Source organism: Dama dama, chromosome 23 (assembly GCF_033118175.1).
Source record: "Dama dama isolate Ldn47 chromosome 23, ASM3311817v1, whole genome shotgun sequence".
In the NCBI taxonomy this organism is placed as follows: domain Eukaryota; kingdom Metazoa; phylum Chordata; class Mammalia; order Artiodactyla; family Cervidae; genus Dama; species Dama dama.
The window spans coordinates 27,688,771-27,711,916 of NC_083703.1; the positions used below are offsets into that span (position 1 = coordinate 27,688,771).

Below are 23,146 nucleotides of genomic sequence, written 5' to 3' on the forward strand. Positions count from 1 at the left end.
ACAAGAATTTTATTATTAGGATCTCAGAAATCATTATTCATTTTCTTAGGCCTTTTGCTCCCCTGCAAAGTGGCAGCAGGATCCTCTCCCCTTATTCTGGTCCTGGGACCACTTGTAACCACGTAAACCTTTGCTGCCACCTAAAGACTGACTCTGTAACATCAGAGCCTGTCATGTCTTTATGGAGTAACTGTTCACCCTATTTGAGGCATTCTTCAGCCATCTTTCAGCAACAGCCAATTATTTCTATCAGTTTTCATTTGGGCTCAGACATTAAAGAGTCTGCCTGCAATGCAGGAAACCCGAGTTCCATCCTTGGGTTGGGAAGATCCCCTGGAGAAGGGAGTGGCTGCCCATTCCAGTTGCCTGGAGGATTCCATGGACTGAGAGGCCTGGCGGGCTACAGGCCATGGGTTGCAAAGAGTCGGACACGACTGAGTGACATTCTTTGGCCATTTTTCATCAGCAGCCTATTATTTCTATCAGTTTTCATTTAGCCATGGCCAGACTAAGTCAATTTAGATGGATAAAATCATGGCTTATTTTTTACTCCCAAGTGAATCCTCTGAAACTCCAAGTAAGTTATCTAGGGATTTTCCAACGAGGAATAATGGGCAGGTAGGAGTTCCTTCCCTTCCTCCTATTGTCTGCTCACTCTAGGAGGTTTATTATGTTCAGAGACCCTGCTATGAAAAAGGAAGACTAGGAAAGTAAGTGGGTGAGTGGGTGGATGCGGGGGAAGGTCAGAAACTCTCCTTGGAATATACCAAAGATTTGTGGACACCACCAAGTTTACTCACCCCCCGGGTCCAGTGCAGCCTCTTCTGAGAACCAGAGTGTCTGTTCTCATGAGGCAACTGGCAGAGCTAACGGAATGGCCTGGAGAACTCAGATCTGGAGGGCGAACATCGTTCCTACTAGGCTCCAAGGTATCGCCAAAACCCTTCTGGTGGTTCCAAAAAAACAGATGTGTAAGATAGGAGGAGAATGTCCACCTTTTAAAATCAGCTTTTTAAAAGAATCCTTGGATTGCTGGTTTAATTATTTGGGGCTTTCTCATTTGCATAGGGGTTTGTCCCTTTCCTTGTGAGCGCCACGGCTGGGACCACTGTGTATGGAGCATTTGACCCCCTGTTAGCGGTTGCTGACATCTGCAAAAAGTACAAGATCTGGATGCACGTGGATGTAAGTATCCCAGAGGCACCACCACTGAAATGTTCTTGCACATTTTGTGCCTGGAGCTCATGGAATGAAATGTATTCTATTTTGTTTTCTACTTTAGGAGTTTATTCCCAGAATGATGATAGATAAGCTTTTAAAGATCACAGAGACAATGTAGTACATGACTCACACAGTACACGACATTCGCTGGAAGCAATCTAAGGCTGATTATGTCTTAACTTCCCCAACAGGATAATATTCTTATTTCTGTGACCCCCTGAGCTGAGCACTTAGTTCATTGGGTCATAATGTCCACAGAGGAACACACACAGTCACACACATGCAAACACACACACATGCAAACATACAGTCATACACAAGCAAACACACACACATGCAAACATACAGTCATACACATGCAAACACACATACATGCAAACATACACACAGTCACACACATGCAAACAGACACACACACAGTCTCACACGTGCAAAGTCTCACATACATGCAAAGCTTCCTTCGTTATGAGAATGATCAAAAGAGTAAATAGGAGTTTCATTTATCTAGGAGAGCCAGTGGATAAAAAATTCAACTCAAGTCAGAAACTAGTATAATTGAGGAGGAAAGTAGACTTGACAACCTGCTAGGAAATACGAATCACTAAATTTCCAGTGTATGGTCAGCTAGTAAGATAGGCCATATATGAGATGTTTTGACTCCACAGTTAGTCACACCAAGAAATAATGGGGAGCACTCATCAAGACATTTTCAAATGGAAACAGATGTCAACTTTTAGAAGGACAAACTAATGGAATTTAAGTTTAAACCAATATAACTCTAAGTGTGGCTCAAAGATCAGTTACTCTCTGAAAACTGCTAATGACCCACGATGAGATCAGCAATCAATGCCATATCATCACTAAGCTCCATGCTTGGTTCAGCTGATGTGCTTTCCACTGTGAGGCTTTGTCAACGAAGGAAGCATAAGTTGCTTTCCATTCTGGTGCAAGAGGCTTATGTTGTTGAGTAGACTGGCTTAGGTCATTTTGGCTTTATATTAATAATATGCACTCAGAGTTGTCAGAAAGAGTTTTCCTTGCAATGTGAAAGTTGTTTAAAGGGTTTTAATTCATCATTTTTAGTCTAAACTGTGAAGATATTAGCACTTCTAGTTCTGAAATGATGAGCTTCCCTAAAACTAAGCACAGCGCTGATGGATTGGGAAGGATCTTTCTCCTTTTCATGCAGACTGAGGAAGTGTTTGGCTTCTTACACCCATATAAATGTGGGATGGAGCCTGAGACCTTAGAATAGCCCCCCAACTTAACCTTTGGAAGTCTAGTGCCAATCCCCAAGTTATCTGGGGTTGAGGCTATAACTTTCACTGCAAGCAATGCTTACTGTTTTGAAAGATACCAAACCCTAGAAATCCAGGCAATGAAAAAACTACCTTTTCTTTGTATGCTGTTCTTTTTCCAGGCAGCTTGGGGTGGGGGATTACTGATGTCTCGGAAACACAAGTGGAAACTGAGCGGCGTGGAGAGGTACACACATTTTTCTCCTTAACAACGTAAAGTGTGAAAGCTATATCTGAAAAGCAAATTACACCCAATGTCCAAGAAGTGTTGGTGTACAGGTGAGCGCATTCTGTCAGTGATTGTGTGCTTTGCCTTATGTGGTCATAAATGTATGAGTATTTTGTGTAGACAGCAGAGACATCAAATCCTATCCAAGTAACACAAGTTGTATGTCTCTCAAACGTAGAGATCATAGAGATTCCTAACTGGCCTCCATGGTTGACCAGAGTACTCAGGAATGACCTTCCTGGGATCTCTGAACCAACAACTATCAAAATTGTTAAAAGTTTCAGGCAGGCCACTGTTTTCTAGGGAGATAGGTAGCTCTCATGTTTCATGAGAGGATAATAACCATTGCTTTAAAGAAACCGATAAATAATTTTGTGAAGCAAAGAAGCACCTTGTAATTTATCAGTGTTGAAAAAAGGGGTTTGCAGTTTAACATGGCCTGTGATAACATCACCTGATGGCTTCATCTCCATAATGGTTCTTTTCCGGTGAGCTCTGATGGATGCTACAATCACCTTTACTTAGGAGACTAAGCAGGAGACCATTGAGAAAAAGCTGCAAAGTAGAAAGGAGGTGATATTTGATTAGCATAAAGCCTACTCAGAGCCAAAGGAGAAAGAAAAAGAATCACATAATGCAGAATTGGTTTCAGGCTTTGGTTCCTGCCCCTCAGTGCAGAGGGAGCTCAGAGTTCCCAGTTCTCCCATCACAACATGGCAGGTCAAGGATAGCAGGGAGCCTGACACGCCAGGCAACTGAGAAAGCCTGGATTAATCCAGGACTGCCAAATGCCCACTGTGCCCAGCCAAGGAGCCAGGTGCTGTCAAGGGGGAGTTTCCCCCTGGCTCTACTTCTGGACATCTCAGCACAATTTCTGCACCAAGATGAGGAGACTTGATGGAACTTGAAAGCATCTGAGAGCACCAGTCACGCAGGGCAGCCAGGCCAGAATGAATGGACAGGGTGTGCTGTGTGATACCCAGGCCTACCCACATGCAGAGAACGCATGGGTGGGGAAGGAGGGCATGGGATTACTGAAGAGTCTGGGTCACCTTGCCTCATTAGCAGAAGGAGGACTGGAGAAGACTCGAGACAGACCAGCCAAGGCCCAGGCCAGCAGATTGTGTCCCCAAGTCTGTCCCACACTCTGACTGCAGGTGCCCGTTCAGGTGTGAGTGGATGAGGACAGGCCTGGCCTCTTCCCAGGGGGAGCCAGCTTTAGGTCTCTGCTTCTGGTTAGTTGATCGGAATTCCTTCTTGTCATGAAGATCTGCCTGGAACTAGAAGCTAAAGAAGGAGTGAACTAAACAGGAAAAGAGAATGAAGAAGAGAGAACCATCCAGAAGGTGCTTGTTTAGAAGATTGGAACAAAAATTGAACAAATTGGAACAAAAATTCTGCTATCAGAAGAACTGGCCTGTGTACACAACCTTCTCATCCTTGAGTCCCCTTAAACTGACCAGCACAGAACGTGAGAGGCTGTTTCTATACCTTTGATGCCAGCTGTGGCTCCAAGCGCTGACAGCCAACCAGGGGCGCCCTCCACCAATGACTACCTGAAAGCTAGCTAAATCACATACCCTGGGCTTTGGAAAAATAAACACCCACGCGCTTTTGTACTGAAGACTCTTATTTGAGAGCAAAGCTTAGAACATTCGTTATGGAACACAGAGTCCTCTCTAGTGGCCAGAATTCTTGAAGCTGTGTTGGAAGTAAATCTACTAAGTGGAAACAGCCAAAGAAGTCCTTTTTAAAAATGAGGGACTGTCAAGACTTCCCTGACGGTCCAGTGGTTAAGACTCCATGCTTCCATGGAAGGTGGCACAGCTTCAATCCCTGGGGAGCTAAGATTCTGTGTACTGCATGGCGCTGCCAAAAAAAAAAAAAGAGAGACCATTGTTCTGTTTTGAGTGGACCCTCCCCAACCATCCATTGACCAGAGAGAATCCATCTGGGTGACTTATCAACAAAAGGCTTGCTTTCTTTGGTGAAGAAGATTTTAGGGCCAAGGAAAATCTGCGTGGACACACTTTTAGGAAAGAAATTTGCCTCACTCGCATGCATGTGTGAAGCAAACTTCAAACTCATGCATGTGTGAAGCAAACACAAACTCATGACTGAGTTGCTTCAGTCATGTCTCACTCTTTGCAACCTATGGATTGTAGCCCACCAGGCTCCTCTCTCCATGGGATTCTCCAGGCAAGAATACTGGAGTGGGTTGCCATGCCCACTTTCCAAGCACGAGGACTCACTCTAAAGTGGAGGAAATCTGTGAATCCCTGTCCCCCAGATCCAAAGGTGGCCCCCTGGTCACAGGGATCCCAGAGTGCTGTCCTCATTACAAAATGGCACAAGCACCTGGGCGCCTGCCTTTCTCAGAAAGCACCTTTCTTCTCTGACAACACTGTCAAGCTATTTAGGGATGAGACAGCTAAGAGGGTGCCAGGAGACCGGGCACCCCTGGGCACTGTCAACGGACACTTCTTTAATCCCTCCTGGAGCAGGCTGCTGTGTACCTGGAAGAACCCATTGTTTTGGGCCACTCTCATGACTTTCTGGCCCAGCTGAAGGTTCCAGCACAGCCCCTGCCAAATTACCAATTATTAGTCCTACTCCCACCCCTGAGGGCCAGAGGTTCAGAAACTCAGTTCATTGGTTATGGGCCCTCTGTCTTAGGCAAGCCACTGCATGAAGCACAGTGTGGACGCAAAGTCCAATATGCTAGGAAGCCTGTCTTCAAGGGTTTTAGAATCTAGTAGGGAGACTGCAGTCAACCATGGATTATAGGTCAAGGCAGAGGAATTAAAGGCTCAAGAGACAGATTGCTCCTTCTAATCAGGGTTATTAAAGGAAGGGAAGCCTTCCCCCTGGGGTGAGGGGGTCACGGAGCTTCATCAGGCAGAAGGAGAAGAAGGGCATTAAGGTGAAGAGCAGGGTCACAGAGGTTTGAGAGGGTCCTTGGGGAAAGTTCAGACAGACTTGGTTGGAGACCAAGATGGATTTGTGTCAGAGACCAGGAAGCTAGTGGAGGATCCAGAAGTCCTGCCCAGTGAGTCTCAGCGGAGGGTCTGCCTACAGAGCCACATCCACATGAAGCTAAATCCCTGAGCTGAGCATCACTGCCATTCGAGCCCTTGTTGTGCATAGAGACCCTTGTGTTTCTCGGGTTGGGGAAAAACACTGGAGAGATCCTACTATAGCAGCCACAGTGGGAGTGTGAAGAGAGGCCACCTTTGACCACCTGATGCAAAGAACTGACTCATTTGAAAAGACCCTGATGCTGGGAAAGATTGAAGGCAGGAGGAGAAGGGGATGGCAGAGGATGAGATGGTTGGAGGGCATCACCGACTCAATGGACATGAGTTTGAGTAAACTCCAGGAGCTGGTGATGGACAGGGAGGCCTGGTGTGCTGCAGACCATGGGGTCGCAAAGAGTCAGACATGACTGAGCGACTGAACTGAACTGAACTGACTGAACTGAAGAGAGGAGTGGCATTTCCCGCGCTTTGGAAAGGCCACTCTGGGTTCAAGAGGAGATGGCGGCCAGGACTGAGGAGGAGGTACTGGGGCTTCACAGAGGACCAGGGGCAGGAGGAGTGGAGGGGAGAGATGCTTAGGGTAGGAAGCAGAGATGTGGAGGGGAAGGAGGAGATGAACCTGGGAGAGCTGCTTCCTGGAGCAGAATGCGTCATCAGAGACCAGCTCTTCAGGTGTAATTTATTAAAGAGCTGGTGCTTCTGCTTCCTTCACTTCCTTCTGAAATATTTTCTGTGTGTATGTATTGGGTTGGCCAGAAAGTTCATTTGGGTTTTTCTATAACATCTTATGGAAAACCTGAGCAAAGCTTTTGGCCAATCCAATGGAAAAGTCACACTCCAGTTACACTAAGAACACCAGATGTTACAAAATTTTGACGTATGATTTATATATAGTGCTCTTTTTGTCTTGCTATATTTTCTGTTAATAATCCTTCAGAAATTCCAGAGAGTGTCCTCCCTGACAGATTTTTACAGTTTTGCATATCGTGTTGAACAGAGTGAGGGACATTTTTTGGGAGATGTCTTTTATCGAGCTAACATGAGCTTGTCGTATATAAAACACTTTTCTCAAATGTTACATCAGAAATCTAGCGCCATTGTGTTAGGAGTATATCATAACGGCCTGGGGAAGTTTTTCAATATGTATATGCACAAGAGTCGGACAAGACTTAGTGACTAAACCACCACCAGGATGTTTCCATTTTTTACTGGAATCTAGGTAACAGGTTGGAGAAGGAAATGGCAACCCACTCCAGTATTCTTGCCTGGAGAATCCCATGGACAGAGGAGCCTGGTGGGCTGCTGTCCATGGGATCACACAGAGTCGGACAGGACTGAATTGACTTAGCATGCATGCACGCATTGGAGAAGGAAAGGGAAACCCATTCCAGTATTCTTGCCTGGAAATCCCAGGGACGGAGGAGCCTGGTGGGCTGCGGTCTATGGGGTTGCACAGAGTCGGACACGACTGAAGCGAGTTAGCAGCAGCATGCCAGTCACACCCCAAAAGGAGACATTTCAGGCTCTCCGTGGTTTTCAGTGGATACCTGTAGCATTAGGTCACTGTTAGAGCAAGGACCCTGTGGCAAGCAATGGCTTGAATCCCACTTGCTAGCTATGTGCTCTTGGGCAAGATGTCTCTTCATCTGTAAAACTGGTACAATGACAGTGTGTAGATCACAGGGCTACTGTTGTATGGATTAGATAAATTAATCCATGTGAATCAATTAGAGCATTGCCTGCCACATAGGAAATAGTAAATGTAGTTAGCATGTGAATGCTGAAAAATTTCCGAGTGATTTTCATATATCATCCACATACACACACATGCAAATTGAGTGCCAAAGTACTACAGAATAAAATGCTTTATACAGAACTTAAAAAAAAAAAATAACTTCAAAGAGTGATATAGGAGAGGAAAGAAAGAGAATGAAATCACACCACTAAGGTTTGAGAGCTGAATGTTTAGGAGGAAAATGGGGGGAAAGGGGTGTGAAGAATTGAGGTCCAGAATAAAGGAGAGAGAAGAGATCTGGAAGGATGAGGAGGGGGATAGTTAACCAGTTCATTTGGGATCTTCTGAGCTTGGCGTGAACAGGCGGGTACTGAGAAATGTCTCCCAACAGCCCTAGGGGGCTCAGCTCTCTACAAACTTACTGAAAGTCACAGAGGAATAACATCTCAAGGCAAAACATTTTGAAATGAACCTGAGGCTGCTTTTCACAAATTGCCAACATTTCTCACATGAACAGCTAACGCCATGTCGTTGAATCGCTGTCTGCATCTTTTTGCATTTTTATGAGGCAGCCCCTCTGAGAGAATTCAGGGACCAGTCGGTGGGGGGCTTGACAGCTTCTAGTCTAAAAAGACAAATGGGCCACTGTGTAGAAGTAAACGCCCTCAGTCAGAAACGTGGAAAACAGCTATTTTCTTCTCCAGTTGGTGTCATTACTGATAAAACTGCATTTTGTCAGTGTTGGGCATCCAGCTATAGAATAGTATAGATGTACCGAATGGCTGAGTACATATGCCCAGGGTCACAAAGCTCTAAATGATATAGTTGAAATTAGTAGCAAGAGCCAGGCTTAGTTACTGTTTAGTGTGTTGGATACGGTTACAAGCACTTTTCCCAAATGATTTCTTATGTTTTAACATTTAGTTATTTGACTGCGTTGAGTCTTATTTGCATGTGGCATACAGGGTCTTTTGTTTCAGGGCACAAAAGTAGTAGGCGTTCTAGTTGTTGCATGCAGGCTCAGTAGTTGCAGCACATAGACTTAGTTGCTCTGTGGCATGTGGGATCTTAGTTCCCTGACCAAAGGTTGAACTGACATCCCCTGCATTGCAAGGTGAATTCTTAACCACTGGACCACAAGAGGTCCCCAACAATGTCCTGTTATTCTCCTTTTATAGACAAGGGAATCTAGGCACAGAGAGGTTAAGTAACTTGCTCAAGGTCACACAGCTAGCAAGTGATAGAACCTGGATGCAAACTCAGACTGTCTGGCTCCTGAGCTCCCCTCCCTTAACCAAAATTCACCTGCTGCTCAGTGCCCAGGTTTCTTGACTCCAGTTTCATTCTAAAGAGCAATGAGCTGTTTTCCTAGAAGCAGCTCTTCGATATCCGTTTCTTTATTATTCATGAAGTCTTTTAGTCCTCTGTCCAGGGGTATAGCCATCTGGCCATAAACCACCTTGGCTTCTTTCCTCATTTCCAATATATCTGACAGCCAGTGTCAAAGCTCCAGAAAGACCAGACAATGAGCCAGACTATTCATCGCTTCAGATAAGATCCCCAGGCCAGTAAGTGTTCCATGACTGGCCAGCTGCTGACCGCCATTCATCAACTAGAGGGATGGAATCTTTCCCGGCATCTCGTTTCTTCCTGAGGTCCTCACACCTTGAGTGGTGGGAGTAGGCTGAGCCCCGTCTGTCACTCAGCTGGAGGAGGGCCGGCACTGCTCAAATCTGTGCAGGAGCCGCTGCGTGTGGCCCTGCTGCGCTGCTTTTCCTCCTGTGAGTCTGCGGGCGCCAAGGTCACGTTCCCGAGTCTCCTCCGTGAGGATGCCTCGATCTCCCAGAAGATAGGCACAGAGACTCATGGAAAGTGAGCAGCTGCTCTCCCGGGAACTGGAGGAGGAAGAGGGTTGAGCAGCACAGTGAGTGAGAAGGAGAGAAGTTGAAGGAAGTTGCAAAACTCGGCAGAGATGATACTTGATTGGCCTTAAAGATTAAATATCAATAGGATGTAACCAACTGAAGCCATAGGAGATGACATTCCAGGAAGAGGAAGTAGCACCAGGAGACCCAAGATCATGAGAATAGCATTTTCTGAAAACAAAACAGACTTTGGGGTGTGATGAAAAGCAGTTCAGGAAACTGACAGGACTCCAGACTGGGCGAGTAGCCTGGGATCTAGTGTGGGGACACCATGAGCCATACTTCACAGTTTGGAACTTAGGCTGGAGGCAAAAGGAAGAGGAGAGAGCCATAAGTAGGACTAGAAAATAACTATGGTACCAGGTGGAGGAGGAAATGGAAACCAAGCATCAGCTAAGACAATATATCCGATGAAAATAATAATAGTAATAGCAATTTTTATTATTTAAGGACTCTGAACCAGGACTGTGGTTTAGGAGTTTCAAACAGCATAAGCCCCTGAACTGAACATCACTGTGACTAGAGACAGAGTATGCTGCTTACCAAGGATGTTGGGACAAATAGGCTGAAAGCTGCCTTGGGAGCCGCAGTGTATCTTCTCTGTGGTCCAAAAGGATATCTCTGGATGAGAGAAGAGATGGAAGCAGGGTATGAGCTAGCTGTTGTAAAAGAACACATTTGGAACATTTAGTCATCCATTGAATGGAAAGAAGGAGGAACTAGATTGGGAAAAGTACAGAATTCAGCAGCGGAATGAGCCACTGCTCTGAGCTCCAGGGCACTACAGTTGGGTCAGAGGCGGGAACACTGAAGGCATGGGGGACCCCCTGGTGCCCTGCTCTGTGGTGGCCAAAGGAGGGACCCTGGACGGGCCGATCGCAGTCAGTCAGAGCTCTCAGACCACCATGGAGCTGAAGAGAGACCAGTCTTCACCTGCTCTCTTTGTAGACGAAGGGAAGGTTGTAGATTTTTGAAGGGTCCCCCTCTTGTTTTGTAAGTTACCGTCATGCTGTAGTCTGAGAAACAGTGCCAGGAACCCTGAGCCCTGTTGCCCCTCACAAGGGGTCGTCTGAGCCTGTCATGGGTGCCACCCTCTTAACCTGATTTGTTTCCTTTAGGGCCAACTCTGTGACCTGGAATCCACATAAGATGATGGGCGTTCCTTTGCAGTGCTCTGCTCTCCTGGTTAGAGAAGAGGTATGTCATTCCTCACTCGTGGCCACATCCGTAGTTGGGGTTGGATAGAGTGATGTATGTAGTGACAAAATTAAGATGATTTTACAGAATGGGACAGTGAGCCACATCCACAGTAGGGGAAATTGTGAATGAGGACAGCTGTAAGGCCCTGCTCTTATGTCTAAATATAGGATGGTTATATTCTGACTAGATGAGGCAGGCATGTTCCATGCATGGCTGAATTATTGTGCTTGTGAAAAAGGCATAGGACATTAGGTTGTACTCTGATGCAGGGTCAACAGTGGGTCAAGAGAGAAATACCATTCAAAAATTAGTCATGGGATTGAAAGAAGTGGAGTTTCAGGGTGAGGGAAGTGGCAGTCCCCCACTGGCCTCTGGTTAAACCACACTTGGAGTGGTTTGCTCAGGTTAGCGTCTAATCGTATAGGAGACCCCATCAAGTAAGACCTCCAATAGTGAGGGACATTAATCAACATGAACAGAGGTAGTTGAAAGAACTAAAGATGTTTAATCTAATCTAAAAAAGGTTTAACTTAAAGGACTGAGAGGAAGGCAGCCTTTACAACATAAATGACTCAGGTTGGAGAGATTTGTTTTTTAGTTGAGGCTTCAGGGACCTGGGTTAGTCACATTGGATGGTATGGCTTTGATGACAAAATCACAATAACCATGATTTGAAGTCTGACTTGGGGTCAATGAAAAGAATGCTTTTCTAAAAATTAAGCTGCCCAACAGGTAATGAATGACTTAGGTAGGAATAAATCCATCATCAGGGGAGCTGACTGAATGGAGATTGGACAAGCACTTGTTAGAAAGAGGATGGAAAGACAGAAGGAGCAGGAATAGGGACTGACCTGGAGGTCCAGGGTTAAGACTCCATGCTTCCACTGCAAGGGGCAAGGTTTCAATTTCTTGGAACTAGGGTCGCACATGCCTCGTGGCATGACCAAAAAAGAAGAAGGGGGAGGCAATAGATGAACAGCTCTAGGATCCCTTTGAAATCCAAGCGTTCATAACATATCTTTTATAGAGGTCCAAGGAATAATACCATGCTCTCAGATGATATTCTGTGATAAGAGAGTTCTTGGTTTTAAAAAAACTTGGAATATATTAGCTTAAAGAGTTGAAAACAAGTTTCGTAATTTCAGGGAGTATCTTAACCTTTTATTGCTGATATATAATAAATATCTGAAAAAAAAGATATTTATGACAGTTTCTGAAGTTTATTTGATCAGGGGACTTTTTTGACAGCAACTCTTTTACAGCCAGCAGCTATTCATGTATTTTAAAGTTTGGAATGTCGTGGCTCAGAATCAGGGCATGATCTCACCTCTTCATGTGACTTCTACTTGTCCTTTTGTACAAGGAGACTGGCGCTGTCTCACCTTTTAGAGGTCATGTGCTCTGAGTTGCTTTTCCTATCCCAGTAGAAGTTGGTCTGGTTTATCCACCATTCCACACTCCCTGGGTGGTCTCCCTTAGGACTGATGGCACCTAGTCATGAGCTGCATGGCTGGGGGAAAAATGGTGCCAAGTTTCTATGACCATGAAACAAAATAGATGCACTTACTGCAGTTTTTAGTCTTGCTGGTTTTCGAGTCCAATTCAATGTCATTCTACTGTTCTAATTACATTGTACTGAATTTCTCCCACTCTCAAACAAATAACTTAGTGAATTCTACCAAATATGATGTCCAGACTACAAGACTGAGCCCAAATCTGTTATTATCATCTGGGTACCTACTCTGGTCTTTCAGGATCTAGATCAAATTTTAGCTGCATTTTGTTTTAGTTTGGAGAACTTTCAAAAGGGGCTCTCACTTTTAACTTCAACCAAGTGATCACAGTTTAGTCTTTTCTTCTCTTGTCATGAGTCACAAAGGGAAAAAGTCAATGTCAAAACTTCTGTAAAATTGCAATTACACTGTAGATAACCAAAGCGTCAAAGACTTCCTGTGGTTCGTGACAAATTGCAATGTGGTGAAGTGGCTGACGATGCTGTTTTAGTCAGAGAACATGATTCATTCACTGGTCTTTGGAATAGTTCAATCACTTTGCCACCCATTTTCCATAGTTAGCTTGTGGTGCCAGGGTAAATTAATGGTCATTGAGAATGAAACTTTCCACTATAACTACCATAAGCAAGTGAGCATGAAAACACACTGCCCAAACTCTAACCCCTCTTGAGAGAGGAGCACGACATATTAAAGATTCACTATTTTGAAGACCTCAGAGTACCAATGTCTTTATTTTTTAGATTTTAGCATCTTAAGATGATAGCAGTGAATTGTACTGGGTTTCCTAGGTGACTCAGTGATAAGGAATCCTCCTGCCAAGCAGGTGATGGGAGTTCTACTCCTAGGTTGGGAAGATCCCCTGAAAGAGGAAATGGCAACACACTCCAGTATTCTCACCTGGGAAATCCCATGGACAGAGGAGCCTGATGGGCTACAGTCCATGGGGTCGCAAAGAGTTGGATATGACTTGATTAAACCACCACCACAATGAATTGTCCTATAAACTATGATTTCCATAAAGAACTCAAACACAGCTAAATGGTAAAGTACTTGAACTCAATATGAATGAAACAGTAGGAGAATCACACTAATGATATTTTGCAAAACCAAAGAATTTTCAAAATAGTTTGATTACAGCAAAACCAGAACATCAGGACATCCTCCCAATGAACATTATACTCTGATTGTGATTTAAAAAAAAAAAAGCCTTCTCACTGAAATTCACCTGAGCTGGGTTTACATTCCAACTGTTCCATTTCTAGATAAAAGCTACAGAGCAGCTTATATAAAGTTTTTGATGTTCAGTCTCATCTATAAGATGGGAATTATTAATAACCAGCCACAACAAAGGGTATTGTGAAGCTTAAGCAGAAGTAATCAACAAATTGAAAAAAAAAAAAAATAAATGCCTTCCCTTAAAAAGGAGACTAAAAGTATAAATATGCCCTGATGTTAACCTCTGGTAATAGCTGACCCTAAGCTGTTTTTTCCCATAGAACTGACCTATCGCAACAGTTTATCTTGCTCAGATACTTGTCTCACTTTTTTTCTCATTTGATTCTTACTGTTTTCTTTCTCCAGGATATTCAGTTCCTCTTTCTTATATATTTTTCTTAATAATTTCCATCACAACGTAAACCCAATAGAACACATTATAAAGTCAGTAGAGAGTTTAGTAAAGGCTTCCCCGGGTGACTCAGATGGTAAAAAAATCTGCCTGCAATGCTGAAGACCTGGGTCAGAAAGATCCCCTGGAGGATGGCATGGCAACTCACTCCAGTATTCTTGCCGGGAGAATCCCAATGGACAGAGGAGCCTGGCCGGCTACAGTCCACGGAGTCACAAAGAGTCAGACATGACTGAGCGCGACTAAGCACAGAGTTTCCTAGGTTTTCTCTTCTCTTCTAGGGATTGATGCAGAGTTGCAACCAGATGCATGCCTCCTACCTCTTCCAACAAGATAAACACTATGACCTGTCCTACGACACTGGAGACAAGGCCTTACAGTGCGGACGCCACGTTGATGTTTTTAAACTCTGGCTAATGTGGAGGGCAAAGGTGAGCGAATTGGCTGAATGGCAACTAAAAACAGACACTGTATCTAGTGACCCTTGTTAGGACATGTCAAAAACTGACTTCCAAATTGAAAATTATTTACTCAAGACTAAATTTCCTGAATCCTAGATCTAGTTAATCTGCATTCTACATGGGCAGAAATATAAGAAATCTGTTGTGTGTTTGTTTGTTTTTTGTTTAAGCCAAATTACTTCTAATGCTCATTTATCTAAAAAACCAATCCATATTGTTTTATACAGCAGAATCTCTGGATTCATAAGAGGTGTTTCACTGTTGTTCTTGTTCCAACTCCTGGTTTTTACCCAGTGATTGATCATTTGGGTAGGTTAAATGTAGACTTTTTGTTTGGAGAACAAAAAAGAAAAGGAAAAAAATCAGCATGATAGCTTGTTTTTGTCATTTCATAGAGTAACCTCTAGTTATAAAGCTTTTTTTAAAAACCCTGGAACTTCCTAGTGACCTCCTTTAGTCTGGTTTCTCTATTTACCTTAAAATTTAACTGTGGATGATCACCCCTCTCTCAGACATGGAACTCTGTAACTAATGTTGTGCGCTACTGGCTGGACCTAATTATAGCTTCCAAGAGCACACGTGTGTGGGTGAACGTAAGCAGGCTGGGAAGGTCAAAGATTTTATTTTTCACTTTGACCAGATTCCTAACTTAAATGTCACAGCTCGGTGACTTTCCACCTGGTTTCATTTATCTCCCACAGGAGGCAATGGCTAGAGCCAGTAGGGACATGCTGGAAAAACCCAACTGCTGGAAAAGTCCAACTGTTAAAAGAGTGCGTGAGGGAAACGTGACAGAGGGAGAGATGAGAGGAGCTGGTGAGACCTCGGTCCAGTGTGTTTGGGAAAGGGTCCACGAATTTGACTCTCAGCTTTCTTTCTTTCTTTTTTGTAATATTCAGTTATTTTATATATTTATTTAGACTGTGCTGGGTCTTTATTTCTGTGCATGGGCCTTCTCTAGTTGCAGTGAGCAGGGACTGTCCTCTAGCTGCAGTGCGCAGGCTTCTCATTGCGACGGCTTCTCTCATTGCAGAGCCTGGGCTCTAGGGCTCATGGACTTCAGTAGTCACACTGCACACAGGTTTAGTTGCCCTGAGGCGTGTGGGATCTTCCCCGACCATGGATAGAACCCATGTCCTGTGCATTGGCAGGTGGATTCTTAACCACTGGACCCCCAAGGACATCTGGCTCTCAGATTTCTAAGTATCCTACATAAAGAGGTGACAGGGTCAGCCCCATAGAAATAAGCAACTGACTTGGTCAGCTGGATGAGACCACAGAATGGCTCCTTCGTCAGGTCTATAGAAAGAGCTCTGGACCAGGTCCACAGTACCCAGTCCATATGCTGGTGTTTAAGCAGACTGAATTTCCTTAAACGGTTCAAACAGGCAGATGGCTAATAAGAAAAAGAGGGGACTTAGGAGTGAAATAGTTGACATCTATTGGGTTGGCCAAAAAGTTCATTCAGGCTTTTCTATAACATCTGATGGAAAAATTCAAACTAACTTTTTGACCAACTTAATATTGTATGGAATCTTCTTTAAACCCATCCTGGAAAAAGGCAGTTTAACTAGAAAGATGGTCTTGCTTAATGCACAAAAATTCTTAGCTGGTTTCCAGGGGTGGCTGGACTACATGGTCTTCAAGCAAACCTCCATCATGTTATTTGGCCTGATTGAGTTTTCTTTAAGTATTGCTAAGTACAAGACAGCTACCTGGAGTGAGGCCCAAGGTGACTTATTGCCCCATAAAGGGGTGTGATGAGTGGGCTCAAATCCCTTGAGCTGGGCAGGGGACTCCTTCCTCTTTTGAAAGTTGAGTGCCTGACAAGGACAGGTATCTGGTCCCCACTGCCCAAGTCGAGACTCTGTGTTGGCAATGACACTCTCATTTGGCAATAATAAATCCATCAAGAATGTAGACTTACTGGTGTACTCTCAGGCTGTTTTCAAATGAGCAGGCGTTTCATGTCCTTGATTGGTGGGAATGATAAAATGACAGAGGTAAACATCAGCTAGGAAGTTGAGGAAAGCTTGGTCTCTAAATATTGTTCAGTGTCCCTCTTTTTGCCTCTTGTTCCCCTGGTGTTTTTATTAAGATGATGATCATTAGCTATATTTACACAAAAATGTATCTGACATGGTTCATCGGATCCTGCTGCTTCTTTTCAATTGGAAGCCTCCCTGCCAGCTTGGTGCAGCTGGCTGGTTCTCAGAGAAATCACACGGAAGACATCAGGTGTGAGCTCAACAGCAGGACCAATGAAGCTTGAAATAAAGGCGGAGGACCCAGTTTATAAAAGGGCTGAGATACAGACACCAGAAGAGGGGATAAAAAGAGAAAGAGAGAGAGATCACAGTGGCTGTGTAACTTATGGACTCATACATTTTGCATTGAAAATTAGTTTATTATCATCATCCAGAATTTAAAATAGTTTCATTAGTTCTTGTACATTATATTTGTGTAAAGGAATAATTCATTTTCTAGCATTCATATGTAAGATGTGAACAGAAATGAAGATATCTGGATAACTCTTTATAATTAATGAAAGCCAACATATTGTTTCTGTGTAAAATGCAGAAAGAGACTATAGTAAAGAACTTCAAAAAAGAACTTGAATTACTTAGAAGACAGGGGCACCTATTTTTTTAATTCCTTACACAAAGCCCTAAGTATCTAGACATCTAAATGACAAAAACATCCATTTGACTTTCAACTTAAAGTTGCGTGTTTTTTTTTTTAATGAAATAATAACTATTAAAGTAATAATCTCAGTCCTACAACCAAGATCAAGGGTAAACACCCTCTGATATGCCTAACTCTGTCATAATACCAGCCAGGGCAGGAGAAGTCAATCTCCCTAAGAACCATGAGAGAGTTGGCTGTGTCATTCTGTTTTGCATTTGCAAAAACAATAATGAAGAGGAAGAGAAGGAATGTGACATTAATCTGCAAACCCTCTGTTATCAGATACACCTGGAGAATACAATGCTCCAGTGAATCCACATTTTCTCCTTAGTAAGATAAGCCATGGGAAAATAGTAATCTAAGTATAAATTCCTATTCTTTCACCTGTTAATAACAAATGGAGCTAAATGCACTGAAGACAACTGTCATATTAAATCCAAGACAACTTTATTTAAAGGAGCAAATTAATGTGAAAAAGAAAAAAAATTGAGCCTCTTGATGTGGAATGCTAGAAGGTACTCTGGATGGTGACATGATTTGTAAGCTTTTCACTGGCAAAGACACTGTGTCTGTCTTCAACTGTTCTTATTGGGTAAACCTTTTATTTTGTCTATTTTCTTTTCTTAGAGCATTTTATTAGAGAATCCTAGAACTTGATTATTTTTCATATTGACAGATTACCTCAGTTAAAACTCTGTGTAGACAGAAAAAAAGAAAAAAAACCTCAAAAGGAGTCCCTTTGTTTAGGCTTGCAGTGATGGCTTAATATATAACTGCAGAGTTTTTACTGTAAGTCTTGATGTTTGTATATGATTATGCAGATTGGCAGATTTTCTTATAATTTTCTGATTGACCTCCATAATTAAAGTATAGATAACAGTGGGACTGGCAAATGGCTGAGGGAAAAAAGAAACCAGGAGAAACTATTAAAGGGAAATGGATGTCCTGCACTCCTTACTGAGTGAGTGAATGTTCCCTTTCTCTCTAAAATATTAATTTTTTTCATAAGTGGCTACTGATTGTCTGTTGCTGGATGAGATCAGGGGCTACAGTTTCCAGGCAGGAAAGAGAAATTCACCAATGACCCTCACAAATGACAGAACACCCACTAGGAGATGGGGATTGACATACTATTATATATAAAATAGATAACTAATAAGAACCTATTGTACAGCACAGTACTCAATTCTCTGTAATGGCCTATATAGGAAAAGAATCTTAAAAATGAAAGTGGATATATGTACATGTGTAACTGATGACTCTGTGGTGAAGAATCTGCCTGCCACTTCGGAAGACCTGGATTCAACCTTTCAGTCAGGAAGATCCCCTGGAGAAGGGAATGGCTACCCACTCCAGTGTTCTGGCCTGCGACATCCCAATAACAGAGGAGCCTGGAGGGCTACAGGTCATGGGGTTGCAAAAGAATCTGACATGACTTAGCAACTAAACAATAGCACACGATTGAGTCACTTAGCTATTCTCGTGAAATTAGCACGACATTATAAATCAGCTGTACTCCAGTAAGGGCTTCCCTGGTGGCTCAGATGGTAAAGAATCCGCCTGCAATGCCGGAGACCTGGGTTCGATCCCTGGGTTGGAAAGATCCCCTGGAGGAGGTCATGGCAACCCACTCCAGTATTCTTGCTTAGAGACTCCCCATGGACAGAGAAGCCTCATGGGGTTGCAAAGTTGGACATGACTGAGTGACTAAGCACAACACAGCATATACTCCAATAAACATTTTTTAAAAAATAAAACACAACTGTTTATAAAAGAAACACATACACCTTGAAGAGTCAAAGAATGAAGAGCTCAGTCCTAGTTTGAGAGCCAAGAATGATTCATCAAGAACTGACCTTTGAGACTGATTGTGAACAGGATGGATAGAATAAGTAAGACCTCGGCCAGCAGAGCTGGGGGAAGGGACATCCCAGGAAGATGGTCAGGCAGGGGCTGAAGGGCATATCCTGAGCTAGTGGAGCATCTCAATTGACTGAAGAATAATTAGGATGTTACCATTCAGATGAGAAGTAAAAGGTCCTGAGTGGGTCCATCCAAACCCATTCTGAGTGTGTAAGGATGAGGGATAAGATAAAACATCTTTCTCCTGAACCTCTTTCAGTGTAGCCCTGAGTCTGGGAACCTGCCGTCCACCCAGAGAGTGGTCATCTGAGATTTCAGCTTCCTTCCCAGTGATTCGGGTCATGGAGAGGCATTGCCTGATAAGGCTTTATAGATGCCTTTATCATTCTCACAAGAAGAGCTGTATTGCCTATAATGAGTCAACAAGCATTTGATATTAATAGAATGAATTTCGGAGAATCTCCTAAAAACCTACAAAACCTTGAAAATAAAATATGAATCTTAGTCTCATGAATACCCAGTTTGAAAGGAGGAGCCCCGGACTTTTACAGGCACATCAGAGTCCCCTGGTAGCTCTTCAGCCTTCATCTCGAGGGGGCAGATGGATTATTCCTGAGCTTAGCCAGACTGGACTCCCAGACTAGCAGGGCTAGAGAACTCCCATCCCGTCGTGGTAACCCCACTCCCTTTACGGTACAGTCACACTCATTTTCAGAGCATTCATTTCACCTCACTGTGTCTCTGTGTGGGAAATCGCACAGGCACCATCATTCCATGTGACCAGAAAAGTTAGCCAAGGCCATACGGTTGGACAGGGTCAGAGACATACTGGTCCTGAACAGATCCTGGATCAGGTTCCTGCAAGCTGAAATCCAATGCGAGAGGTCCCAAGGATCCAGTTTGGCTAACAGTAAACTCTCCTCCCTCTTATCTAACATCCATCCCAAGTGGACCCAAACTGCCAGCTTGGTCCAAACCAATGGTAAATCCTTGGCACCCACAGACTCATTGAGTGCATGGGTGATGGCCTGGATGTCCAGGCATCAGGTGGATACTTGGAGTCACAGGAACCAGTTAGCAAGAGTGGCAGTCCCTAAAGAAATGGATTTCTGAACCCATCAGCTCTCTTAAATGCAGCTTACTCTTAAAAATGTTTCAGATGTTACAAGTCATCATTCTGCCAGGTCCCCCTTTTAGATGACATGATGAGACTGTATGTTAACAGGAAAGTGGGCCCCTCTTATCTCCATTATTACTTCCTCTGGATTTCAGGTTGGATTAGTCACTTCTAGGTCTGTTCTCAGAGTTCCTGGGACGAGCATTCACTGTTTCTCTGAGCTTTCCTGTAGTACTCCACACATACCAGTGGAGTTAGGAGTAAAGCCGTGTGAAAAGTAATTCCCTGGTGTTGGGGTCCCCAACCTCCAGGATCTGATAACTGACGATCTGAGGTAGAGCTGATGTAATAATAATAGAAATAGAGTGCACAGTAAATGTTATGTGCCTGAATCATTCTGAAGCCTTCTCCCCACCCCCGGTCTGTGGAAAGTTGTCTTCCACGAAACCAGTCCCTGGTGCCAAAAATGTTGGGGACCGCTGCCCTAGTGCATCCCGTTATCAGTGAAACAGTTGTAGTTCAAGGCCGTCGTGTTGTTTTTCACAAGTCCAGATCCTGGGCTTCCAACAGCTGGAAAGTGAAAGACCTCTGTGATAATGTTCACCCATTACAGACATAGGAGTCATTTTATCCCCAAGTGTTAGTCGCTCAGTCATGTCCGACTCTTTGAGACTCCATGGATTGTAGCCCACCAAGCTCCTCTGTCCAGGGAATTTTTCAGGCAAGAATACTGGAGTGGATAGCCATTCCCTTCTCCAGTGGATCTTCCCGACTCTGGGATCAAACCCAGGCCTCCCTCATGGCAGGCAGATTTTTTTTTACCACCTGAGCCACCAGGGAAGCCCCATTTACCCCCAAAGGAGAAATCTAATAAGCTTTGCAAAATGACAGGCTAATAGAGCATCTGTGTGCCTCTCAGTCAGTAATTCTTTTGTCCAGCACATATTCATTGAGCACCTACCCTATCTGTTCTCTAATGGGGGTACATCAGTGAACAAAAGTGGGATCTGGAAATGGCAAATTTACCTGATGGGCGGGGACTCAGCAGACATCCAGAAGGGGGAGGGGTGGTCTCTGATGATGCTTTTAATCTGCAGGAAAAGAATAGCCAGCCCTCCTGTCATTAATGACTTCCATAATTACTCCTCTGAGTGGCAGTGGCAAATTTTCCCCTCGAGTAATCAAAATAATTGGCTGGGGAATAGAGGCTCTGAAAGAAAGGGATTCTGCCGTGGAGAGCTGTGACGACATGAAAGGGAACAGAGGCATCTGATGTGGAAAGCATGAAAGGAGGACTAATTGCCAGAAAAGCCTCTGGACACATGGTCTCGTGTAAGCAAAGTTCCGGTGCAGAGCAGAGGCCGAGGGGTCCAAAAGACCACTAGTGTCCAGAGGGATGTGTCCCTCCATCTCACCTGAGAGCTCGCCCACCTTCCTCAGCTTGACTGCTAAGCTCTCTTCTTCTCTCACGTAGGGGACCACCGGGTTTGAAGCACATATTGATAAGTGTTTGGAGCTGGCGGAGTATTTATACAATATCATAAAAAACCGAGAAGGTTATGAAATGGTGTTTGATGGAAAGGTATGTATTCTGATTTCTACAGTGCACCCCCCCAAAGTTCAGTCCATTCTAACTCTTTGCGGTTTTTAAAATATTTTATTTATGTATTTATTTGGCTGCACCAGGTCTTAGTTGCAGCATGTGGGATCTAGTTCCCCCAGGGATTGAACCTGGGACCCCTGCTTTGGGAGGTCACAGTCTTAGAAACTGGACCACCAGGGAAGTCCCCATTTCAATTCTCCTCACTGATATTTTCTGAAGCTAAGAATATACTGTCCAAGTAAGTGAGACCATGACAAAGGAGAAGCAGTGGGGAGGGGGTAACCATTTAGAACGGAAGTATAAATCCAACTCTGTCTCACACACACACACAAATACTGTATAATGGTGTGAAAGTCAGGCAGTTCAATGGTGATTAGAGATTTAAAAGCAGGATTGTATCTAGAAGCTGCAGAACAGATTTGAAATGTCCTTGGAATTTTCAAACTTGTTTGTTTGAACTGAGCATGAATTTGACTTTCCTGTTTGTAGCCTCAGCACACCAACGTCTGCTTCTGGTACGTACCTCCGAGCTTGCGTGTCCTGGACAACAATGAAGAGAGACTGAGCCGCCTGTCCAAGGTAAGGACTCGCGCTCCCCGGATCTGGACCTCAGAGTCCTTTCATGTCCATATCATCCTCACGACAGATGTGTATGTCTTTAGGGAACATCTATCTTCAGCCATGGTCACGGGTCCCCTGCCCTCTGTGGCTTCCTGTAGAACCAGGACACACAGAACTGGTCTGTCCAGACTTTTAACAATTCAACTGCTTCTGTGTTCTGAGAGCATGTTTATGAAGGCTGAAAATAAGCACTAGGTCATACCTTTCCTGGCTTCACAACTCAGCGGGAATCAGCTGAAATTGCTGATCTGCCAAGAGAAACTGGTGCTCAATTACAAATGTGAAAAAGACTCCAGGCCCCAGAAATGGGTAGAAAACAAAACTGCTGCTGATCCTCTTGAGGAGCCATGTTGGTTGTTCACATTGAGTTCTTTGAGGAGTAAAACCTCATTGTAAACCAGTGGTCACGTAAGTGTTGATATTCAAAAGTCACATGTTCATAACTACATTCCCTTTGAATCTATCCTTCATGTAAGACAAATACAACTGTGATAGAGGGAATGGTTCCCATACTGAACTGAGTTGCTGACTATAAAGATCTGGCATAAGCCCAAAGCTTCCCTGATATCTACATCCCTGGTTACATATTTGCAGCCCTGAACTGAAAAGATCAATGTTATATTTACAAACTCCAGTGGTAAAATATGTGGACAGGTCCTGCATATAGTTGGACATAATTTAAAATGTATGCCTCATCCTGGGAGCTGTTCCTCTTATGCCAGTCTTTATGGTCCATAAAGACTCGGGGAACCCTCCATGTGCAAGCAGTGCTGTGCGGATAAAAGAAGTGAAAGACCCCATCCTTGACCTCCAGGAGCTTACAGTTGGGTACAAAGATAAGGTTTATTTTCTCATAAGTGAGGGGATGATAGGAATTAGAATATAGACAGACTCTATGGCTAAGGATCATGTACTTACAACTAAGAGAAAATATGCTAGTGGACTACAGAAGTCAGGAAAGGCTTCCTCATGGGTGTAGGGCTGTTGTGGAGCCTTGGAGGCTTTG

General features: G+C 43.9%; 1 protein-coding gene across 1 annotated transcript in view; it reads left to right on the forward strand.

Moving 5' to 3' along the window:
* GAD2 (glutamate decarboxylase 2) overlaps nt 1-23,146 on the forward strand; it is a 61,637-nt gene that overhangs the window by 37,084 nt on the left and 1,407 nt on the right. Inside the window, exons 10-15 of the mRNA XM_061125730.1 lie at nt 1,069-1,185; nt 2,642-2,706; nt 10,565-10,643; nt 14,069-14,218; nt 21,391-21,498; nt 22,009-22,098. Coding sequence (XP_060981713.1) covers nt 1,069-1,185; nt 2,642-2,706; nt 10,565-10,643; nt 14,069-14,218; nt 21,391-21,498; nt 22,009-22,098 — 609 coding nt within the window. The remainder of the gene's footprint in view (nt 1-1,068; nt 1,186-2,641; nt 2,707-10,564; nt 10,644-14,068; nt 14,219-21,390; nt 21,499-22,008; nt 22,099-23,146) is intronic.